The 10,753-nt window shown below is 39.2% G+C and overlaps 1 protein-coding gene across 14 annotated transcripts in view; it reads left to right on the forward strand.

Annotated features, from left to right (window-relative positions):
* The window catches only part of LOC146392385 (protocadherin gamma-C5-like), a 308,150-nt gene that overhangs the window by 48,975 nt on the left and 248,422 nt on the right, over nucleotides 1-10,753 (forward strand). The window contains exon 1 of one of the 14 annotated variants that reach the window (XM_084946729.1): nucleotides 3,132-5,779. The exons of 11 other annotated variants lie outside the window; for them this stretch is intronic. In XM_084946729.1, coding sequence (XP_084802855.1) covers nucleotides 3,377-5,779 — 2,403 coding nt within the window. In that variant the 5' untranslated portion in view covers nucleotides 3,132-3,376. Of the gene's footprint in view, nucleotides 1-3,131; nucleotides 5,780-7,739; nucleotides 10,377-10,753 lie in introns of those variants that run through there. 2 more of the 14 variants (XM_084946831.1, XM_084946981.1) reach the window with 2 other exon arrangements.

Raw genomic sequence — 10,753 nt, forward strand, 5'->3', positions numbered from 1 at the left:
TACTAATTCATATCATTTTTTTCCACCATCAAACACCATATTCAATAACCAGTTTAATGGGGTAGGCTTATACTGAAAACCTGGCAGACTATGCTCCTGAAATTTGGCTTATAATTCAAAATCGACAATCTAAAACCCCTAAAGTGAGTTGTGTGTGTCTCTTAAAATCAAAAGAAAAATGGTAAGAGGACTATAAACTTTTTTGGGATATGCAGTTATATTTTCCTACGCTGTGTGGCTTCTGGTTGGATTGTTTTATGCATAAGAACAATTAAATTTTAGTTTAAGAGTATAGGATATTGTTTCTATAGATGTTTATAATGCATCATCGATTAAATGTTATGCACACTTATCTAAATGCCTAACTACCTTTTCAGTGTTCTCTATGAACATCACACTGCTTGTTAAGTTGTCTGTTGAAGTTACTACTGAATGTAAATTGGATTCAGAATTGCTTCATATGCACCTGAGACATGAGATTTGGTTGACTTTAGAGTTTGGATTTTTCATGTGTTACAACTGCAGTCTGCTGACCAAACTCTGAGGAAAAGTTCACTAGAGTTTGTAAATTATTTGGTTGATAACGGGATTCCCTAAAAGTAGGGCCCTGTTATTTTTTTGTCATTGATGGCATATCTTTATGCTTCACTATTGATCTGAACTCTCTGACTTTATACAACATTTTAGATGATCCTCTAGAATAGTGTTCTGGTATCATTTCACGGTGCTTATTAATTTGATGTTTTGTTTATCCTCTCTGCTCAGAAAGTTAAGAGGTTATGAGACAAGTTTTTAATATGCATCTACATTAGAGTCTTATTTGCAAGAGCAGCTTTCAAATACATATGAGAGAAATCATTCTTAAATTACTGAATATTTGATGTTGCAATATATGTTTTTATAGCATAATGTTCTTAAGTAGATTCCTAGTACTGAGGCATTATTCCTATTCTTCACTATACTAACTCTATTTTCAAGGGTTAAGTTTTGTTAAGATTTCACAAATACAAGGTCTCTGTTGTTTTAAATAGGCTCTCCCTGTATTTATTTATTTGAAATCCACCCAGTTAAAAGCTATTTGTTTATGCTTTGATCATCCCTGACGAAAAAAATAGCTCCTGATCCACAAAGTATGTTAGGTGTTGAGCTAGTTTTTCATTTCCTGGTTATATATGACATGTAGCAACAGCCATTTCAAAATAGTGCTATTGTCCTCATTGATTTAGTCTTATAACCTAACTCACCATGCAGTGGTCATATAATTGAACTTAGTCTATACAATTGAATATTGTAGTAGCTTCAAAATGGCTTTCGAAGTCTTTTGTTTCCAGGCCACTGGCCGTCATGCTATAAAAGTATATTATTGCTATTAACTGCATAAATGCTCACAATAAATGTTTAGGGGTAGTTTTTTATGTCTTGCCAATTTAAAATCTTTACATGCCAAATTTAGCTTTTGATGATTACTCAGACATTCAGTATTAGCTTTTGTCACAGCAGGTGCATAAAAGATCTGTCCTCTGAGGGTACAGTGAGTTGGAACTTTCAAAATTATGCCATTATCAGTGGTGTTACCTGACTTTGTGTAAAGTCTCAGTTTTCACCCAAAGGACTAAGCACTGCAATGCAGATGAAGCTGAACTGTCAGTGCCACTTTTTCATAGTTTTATGCTACAAATAAAGTGCAACAATTGTATTCCTCTATATTTTTCTCTATTCTGTAACCTCTAACTAAGAGAACAAATTAAAAACAACAGATGCATAATTCCAGTATCAGCATGCAATACTTTAAGAATGCACAGTCTTGTCTGGTGGTTGGAGAACTATAAGACAATGCAAACTGCTAAATGATATAATTTCAAATCACATGCTGCAAGTTAATCCCTGTTGGAATTCTCAATAGCAGCTTTTCCTTTTCTACTCAGTGACCAACCCTGACATTCAGACCACTGAATAGCACTGGTGCTGTTAAATAATACTTTGATGTTGTGAAACATTTTTTTTTTTTCATATAAACTGGTAAGTTATGATGTTACACCAAAATCTTGCATAGGAAGGTTTTCATCATTAACAGCACAGCAAAAAAAAAAACAAACATACAAAAGTCTTAACTCATTCCAGAACTGCAGATTTCACTATTTAATGCTTGGTGTTTTTACAGTAGGTTATTACCAGACATTGAGTGAGACAATCTTTGTTTACTAAGAAAAGAAGATACTTTAGTTATTACATGATACAGGATCTAATCTCTCTTGGTAATTTAAGATTTACAAAAAATAAGGATGTATTTCTCTTACTTGTTGGTCTTTTATTTTTTGAATACACATGGCAACAGCATTGGGTCATTCCTACCTGCTTGAATTTAGAAGTGGATGTAAGAGTTAATACTCGCACAAATCATGAACTTTATGTGAGATATTTGTTTCTCTAAGGTATTACCTTATTCTGATGGTAATAGTGGAAAGTCATTGTTCTTTGTCGAGATATTTTAGGTTGTTTGTTAAAGAAACTCAATGAAACAAGTTATATGGAATATCCTTGAGCTACTAAATTTGATTCTGCTGTATATTATCCAAGGGTATCACTTATAATATTTGTTTTTGGCATTTTTGAATCAAATGTCTTATTTTTCTATATGCAAAAAATGATGAAAAAAGAAAAGAAAAATGCAGCATTGATTGAATAAGTAAAGCAGTTTACATTAGGGCAATATTTGTGGTTCCCTTTTATTAATTTCTCAGGAACTTATTTTATGTCTGATGTAAAAATTGATACTAGAGGTCTTCCTTGAAGTGTGCTTAAGAGATGGTTGATAACGAATATAGTACATTGCCACTATTCCTTAAGGTCTTTGATTTTGGCTCATGTGCACACAAGTTGCTTTCTATAGATTTAGTAACAGCCATTGCAGATGGATTAGTATCTGTTTGAATTTGTAAGCAACTATAGCTTTTACTTGTCTTTTGCAGGATTACACATGGATTTGTTTTAAATATGGTTTATTATTTCATTGAAAAGCGCACCACAGGTGGAAAAGAAAAAAAATCAGTATGAATGACCAAATAACACCGAAGTCCCTAGATTGTCATTATTTATATTGATTAATAACGGCGGTATAACTCGAAGCTGGCCTCTTGTTTGGGTTTGCAGTGCTATAATTTAACGAAACTCTTGGTGTCACTGTGCACCAACAAAGACAGGAGGTCTCTATTCTTCATCCATTCTTTTCTGCCATTGCGAAGCCTTATTTTGTTGTAGCGTGTCTAGGTTAAGGACGTTACAAAAGGCAAACGCTGGGATTATTTAGAATATAACAATTTCTGTTTTTGATCACTTCCAAGGAATTTTCCAGGAAAGGATTAAATCTTGATCGATCATGGGAAGTGCAGTATACGGAAGATTGGCTATGAATTGCTATTGTGTGGTTTTCCTTTTCGTGGCCTTGCATTTCGCCCATGGAGACGTGAGCTACACTATCGCAGAGGAGATGAAAGGCGGATTTGTGATAGGGAATATCGCCAAAGATCTGGGTCTTGGGATTGCGACTCTTTCCTCGCGTAAAGCCCGCATTGACACAGACAGGGACGATAAAAGGTATTGTGATATTAATCTGAGCACCGGAGATTTGACTGTCAGTGACAGGATCGACAGGGAAAGTCTTTGTAGTAAAAAAGCCAGCTGCGTTTTAAAAGAGGAGCTTGTGCTGGAAAACCCTTTAGAGCTTCATCGCATCAGTATTCATGTGCAAGATATAAATGATAACGCGCCAGAGTTTAGTGAGGATCTGATTTCATTTGAAATAACAGAATCGGCAGTGAAAGGAGCGAGATTTTTACTTACGGAAGCCCGCGATGCCGACATAGGCACAAATGCTGTGCAACGTTACAATTTACAAAATAATGAGCATTTCACCATTAATGTAAATACAGATGTTAGTGGAAGGAAACATTCCGAATTGGTTTTGTTAAAAGAACTAGACCGAGAAAAAGCGAAAGAGCTGAAATTAGTGCTTACAGCTGTAGATGGTGGATCTCCTCAGAGATCAGGTACTGCGATTATTCACATCACTGTGCTGGATGCTAATGATAACGCCCCAGTGTTCAGCCAGGCCGTTTATGAAGCCAGTGTGCCTGAAAACTCTCTTTTAGATACCGTAGTGGTTACAGTGAGCGCAACCGATGCAGACACTGGACCAAATGGTGATATTACATATAACTTCGATCATGTCTCTGATGAGCATGTATCTTTGTTTTCACTGAATCATAAGACAGGAGAGGTAAAAGTTATCGGGTCACTTGATTATGAAACGGAGACTTCAATAGAGCTGCGAGTAAGAGCAAAGGACGGACCGGGTCTTACCTCTTATTGTACAGTAGTTATAGATATAACTGATGTCAATGACAACCCACCAGCCATCAATTTGAAATCACTAACTAACCCCATACCTGAGAACGTGCCACCTGGTACAGAGGTGGGCATCATTAACGTGCAGGACAGAGATTCTGAGAATAACCGACAGGTCCGCTGCTCCATCCAGCAGGGTGTCCCCTTTAAGTTGGTTCCTTCTATTAAAAACTATTATTCTCTGGTGACCACAGGACAACTGGACCGCGAACTAGTGTCTGATTACAACATTACAATCACTGCCACTGACGAGGGCTCTCCACCTCTGTCCTCTTCTAAAAGTGTTCAGTTATCTGTAGCTGACATCAACGACAACCCACCTGTGTTTGAGGAACAGTCGTACAACGCATATGTGAGTGAGAATAACAAACCGGGCTCCACTTTATGTTCCGTTAGTGCTCGAGACCCCGACTGGAGACAGAACGGTACAGTGGTTTATTCTCTGTTAGCTGGTGAGGTGAACGGTGCCCCGGTGTCCTCCTATCTGTCTGTGAACGGAGACACGGGTGTGATCCATGCTGTGAGGTCGTTTGATTATGAACAGTTCAGGACCTTCAAAGTCCACATGATGGCCAGAGACAACGGTTCTCCTCCTCTCAGCAGCAACGTGACCGTGAGTGTGTTCATCTCAGATGTGAATGACAACTCTCCTCAGATCCTGTATCCCTCCCCAGAGGGCAACTCCTTCATGACCGAGCTGGTCCCCAAAGCTGCACACGGAGGCTCTCTGGTGTCCAAAGTGATCGCGGTGGACACAGACTCCGGACAGAACGCCTGGCTGTCCTATCAAATAGTCAAATCCACTGATCCAGGACTTTTTACTATTGGTGTCCACAGCGGAGAGATCAGGACACAGCGGGACATTTCTGAATCTGACAGCATGAAACAGAACCTTGTAGTGGCAGTGAAAGATAACGGACAGCCCTCTCTGTCTGCCACCTGTTCCATGTATTTACTTATTTCTGATAACTTGGCTGAGGTGCCAGAACTGAAGGATCTGTCTTATAATGAGAGCAATTCCAAACTGACCTCTTATCTGATCATCGCGCTGGTGTCTGTGTCCACGTTTTTTCTGACTTTCATCATCATCATCCTGGGTTTGAGGTTTTGTCGCAGGAGAAAGCCCAGACTGTTGTTTGACGGAGCAGTTGCCATCCCCAGCGGTTATCTCCCTCCTAATTACGCAGATGTTGATGGCACAGGAACTTTACGCAGCGCTTACAATTATGATGCATACCTGACCACGGGCTCTAGAACCAGTGACTTTAAGTTTGTGGCATCATACAATGACAACACGCTGCCTGCTGACCAGACTCTGAAGAAAAGTCTGTCAGACTTTGCTGATGTATTTGGAGATTGTGGTGGTTCTCCTGAGGTAAGGGTGTCAAATGTTCGATACATTACTTTAACAGATAAAACGTTCACTCTTTCTTCCAGTCAATCTTTTTTTCGCTTTTCCTAAAATCCCGTTATAGTATTTATCACACTTTGCCTGTTGCCTCTGACATTATTTTTACTGCTAGTTTTGAAGGGAAAATTTCTTGATGTTGTTGAAATCATTTTCTCCTGGTTTTGTTTTAATCGGTTGCTGTCTTTACGGTCCTCTACATCAACGAAAAGTTTACATTTTGACACAGGGGAAAATTAGTATGTCTTACAAAAGTAAGTATTAGTTGTACAAAAACAAGTAGTGATAGTTTAGACACGCGCCCCCTTTGTTTCAGCTTTTCTGTTTCTGTTTCTTTTGTCATTGTATATTACGCAGATCTTCCCATGATCTAATTTTAAAAGTGCAGTCGCTCACATGTTATCTACAGTTGCTTCCTAATGTACACATGCTCTTCAGATTCGAGTCTTCGTGTGTAACATATTCTCAAAGTTTCTTTTGAACTTTTTTTCTTGTGTTTAAACCTACATATATATGAGCTAAATAATATGTCACCCATATTTTAGCAAACCATTTGTGACCCGAGGTAGGTACCCATTTCAATAGGGATTAGCCGTAGGCATACAGTCAGTTTACAGGGTTTTTAATGCTAATACAAAATAAAATCTTTCTAAACATGTAACAGTAGCACCCAAAACAATTAAAAGCTCTACTTTATTAAATACATTTAAAACTATAAAATTGTACGATTGTAAGTGGAAGACAGGATAAGCGCTGCGGGGAATCTATTAAAAACTAGTCACTCATACAATGAAAGACAAACAAATAAACAAAATAAACAAACAACCACAACCGTCAAAATAGTCCGCTTTGCTGTCAAGTTAAACCAGTTTTAAAACAAATTATCTGTAAATTAAAACAGGACATCACTTGCACAGAAAAATCTACCTCAGAAGGAATATCCCCCCACTTCTCTTCATGTATGTGTTTCAGTTACCTGTCTCCAGGTTAGGGTCGCACCCTAATAAGTATCGGCAAGCGGAGGCGGAGTCCACTAAAAGTTTCTCCATAGGAATAAAACAATGTTTTCCTCCTAAAGCGGTAAATAACTTTAAACCTCTACCAAACTACCAAAACTCAAGCGGAACATTTTCTGTGACCTACCACTCATATACAAGGCTATGGGACCCACATCTAGGCTTCATAGAAAAGTTAAAAAAGAGAAACAACACGGCTTAGACCAGGGAGTCACACAGCTCCAGGTTCACACAAGAGATCGACTAATTACCTGCACCTGCCCCAGCCCCGCCTCCCAGGGTCGGTTCCCAGACTCAGGTCACACCTTTATGAAGTTGCTTTCACGAATAGTGGAAGTGCAGGTCTTTGTTTAACTTTCTCCTCTTTCTTTTCTTTTCTTTTTTCAAATGTTGCAATTATTGACTTACATGTTCACAATTTTATTGGAACTGATCATTGAGGTAAAGTTCTTGAATATTATAAAACGTTGTGGCCATTAAAATCTTCTTGCTTTTCCTTCTCGAGTCTCTGTTCTGATACAGAAATGTCAATTGAGATTAATGTTTAATTTAAATATTTCGAAAATTACTCAAGCATTTTTAGTAACTTAAAAAACAAATAAAAATAAAACTATTTCAGTAGTTTGAAGCATTTTAACGCTTTTCCACCGTCTACAAACATTTAATTGTTTTTCAAAAGTTATCATATAAATCGTGGCCACATATTTTCAGTGAACAAAGATATTTAAACTTTAATTTTGTATCACATTTTGTATACAATAATGAGCTAAACTTTCGCAGATATGAGTTTCCATCGGCAGCATTGCTCAGTATACAGGGACCTTTCGGATTAATGCAATTTTTATTTATTTTTTTTATCTGTCTGCACGCTTCAATATACACTTTTACTTTTAAATTAAGGTTCAACTTTCGTCCATAAACGCTTCCATGCGCCTTGCACTGGGCTGCTGCTCAATGCAATTTTTAAATTAGACTCACGATGTCGCTGTCCACCTTGCCTATCTTAAAATCCACACCTATTTGTCGAGACAGAATGTGTTTTAATGTGCTGCAGTTGGTCATCGAAGGACACGCAGACGTGGTTTTAGATTGTGCTGATTTTGGCTTAAATAATATTTGTGTGTTTGCTGTATTCCTGCGCATTACAGAGGAAATATTTGCATGTCATGATGGTTAACGCGACATTTGGAATACACACCCTTGTCGTTGCTTTACTCTTCTTTTGTTTGTATTTTGTCAGCGGGGATATAAGCTACTCTTTTACAGAGGAAATGCGACACGGGACTGTGATCGGAAATATCGCCAAAGACCTCGGCATCGACGCAAATACACTATCTCTTCGAAAGGCTCGTATTGATACTGAAGGAAGCGACAAACGATTCTGTGAAATAAACCTCCGAAACGGAGATCTGATTGTTGCCGAAAGGATTGACAGAGAGGGCCTGTGTGGAGACAAAGCATCCTGCGTTTTAAAACAAGAACTCATGTTGGAAAATCCATTAGAACTGCAGCGAATCAGCCTACATGTCCAGGATATAAATGACAACTCCCCACAGTTTGATAAGAATTTGATCCATATAGATATTAGAGAATCTGCGTCAAAAGGTGCTCGTTTTCCAATAGAAGAAGCGCACGATGCCGACATAGGTAAAAATTCAGTTCAATCATACAACCTACAGACGAATGAAAATTTTTTCCTTGGAGTTGGAACCAATTCTGTGGAACTTGTCCTTAACAAAGAGCTCGATCGTGAAACATTACAAGAAATCAATCTACTTCTGACCGCTTTAGATGGTGGTTCCCCTCAAAGATCAGGTACCGTGGTCATTCACATTACTGTTTTGGATGCTAATGATAACGTGCCAGTGTTTAGCCAGGCCGTTTATAAAGCCAGTCTGTCAGAAAACTCTCCCATGGGTACTGTTGTGCTGACAGTAAAAGCAATTGATGCAGATGAGGGACTAAATGGAGAAGTTACATATGATTTTGGACACGTTTCAGAAGACGTTAAGTCAATATTTGCCATAGATTATAAAACAGGGGATATAAAATTGTCCGCCACAGTTGATTATGAAACAGTGAGATCGTTTGAGCTTCGCATAACTGCGAAAGATGGTTTAGGATTAACTTCCTATGCTAAAGTCATAATAGATGTTACTGATGTGAATGACAACCCACCTGTAATATATCTAAAGTCACTGTCGAACCCCATACCCGAACACTTGTCACCTGGTACAGAGGTGGGCATCATTAACGTGCAGGACAGAGATTCTGAGAATAACCGACAGGTCCGCTGCTCCATCCAGCAGGGTGTCCCCTTTAAGTTGGTTCCTTCTATTAAAAACTATTATTCTCTGGTGACCACAGGGCAACTGGACCGTGAACTAGTGTCTGATTACAACATTACAATCACTGCCACTGACGAGGGCTCTCCACCTCTGTCCTCTTCTAAAAGTGTTCAGTTATCTGTAGCTGATATCAACGACAACCCACCTGTGTTTGAGGAGCAGTCGTACAGCGCATATGTGAGTGAAAATAACAAACCTGGCTCCACTTTATGTTCCGTTAGTGCTCGAGACCCCGACTGGAGACAGAACGGTACAGTGGTTTATTCTCTGTTAGCTGGTGAGGTGAACGGTGCCCCGGTGTCCTCCTATCTGTCTGTGAACGGAGACACGGGTGTGATCCACGCTGTGAGGTCGTTTGATTATGAACAGTTCAGGAGTTTTAAAGTCCACGTGATGGCCAGAGACAACGGTTCTCCTCCTCTCAGCAGCAACGTGACCGTGAGTGTGTTCATCTCAGATGTGAATGACAACTCTCCTCAGATCCTGTACCCCTCCCCGGAGAGCAACTCCTTCATGACCGAGCTGGTCCCCAAAGCTGCACACGGAGGCTCTCTGGTGTCCAAAGTGATCGCGGTGGACGCAGACTCAGGACAGAATGCCTGGCTGTCCTATCAAATAGTCAAATCCACTGATCCGGGACTTTTTACTATTGGTGTCCACAGCGGAGAGATCAGGACACTGCGGGACATTTCTGAATCTGACAGCATGAAACAGAACCTTGTAGTGGCAGTGAAAGATAACGGACAGCCCTCTCTGTCTGCCACCTGTTCCATGTATTTACTAATTTCTGATAACTTGGCGGAGGTGCCAGAACTGAAGGATATCTCTCATAATGAGAACAATTCCAAACTGACCTCTTATCTGATCATTGCGCTGGTGTCTGTGTCCACGTTTTTTCTGACTTTCATCATCATCATCCTGGGTTTGAGGTTTTGTCGCAGGAGAAAGCCCAGACTGTTGTTTGACGGAGCAGTTGCCATCCCCAGCGGTTATCTCCCTCCTAATTACGCAGATGTTGATGGCACAGGAACTTTACGCAGCACTTACAATTATGACGCTTATCTAACCACAGGTTCAAGAACCAGTGACTTTAATTTTGTGACATCATACAATGACAACACGCTGCCTGCTGACCAGACTCTGAAGAAAAGTCCATCAGATTTTGCTGATGCTTTTGGAGATTCTTTGGAGACTCTGGAGGTAGGAGGACATGTTTTTGAACTAGGCTCTTGTGTTCATGTCTTCCAGCCTTACTAATTCATATCAGCTCTTTTTCCACCATCAAATACCATATTCAATAACCAGTTTAATAGGGTAGTATGACACCAGGCAGATTATGCTCCTGAAATTTGGTTTTTAATTCAAAATGGACAAATTAATACCCGTAAAGTGAGTTGTGTGTGTCTCTTAAAATATAAAGAAAAATGTTAAGAGGACTATAAACGTTTCTGGAACATGCAGTTATATTTTCCTACGCTGTGTGGCTTCTGGCTGGATTATTTTATGCATAAGAACAATTAAATTTTAGTTGAAGAGTATACTATATGGTTTCTATAGAGATTATATTCCATCATTGA

The sequence above is a fragment of the Perissodus microlepis genome, chromosome 2 (genome assembly GCF_051167445.1).
Source record: "Perissodus microlepis isolate ML-2025 ecotype Zambia chromosome 2, ASM5116744v1, whole genome shotgun sequence".
Classification (NCBI taxonomy): Eukaryota; Metazoa; Chordata; class Actinopteri; order Cichliformes; family Cichlidae; genus Perissodus; species Perissodus microlepis.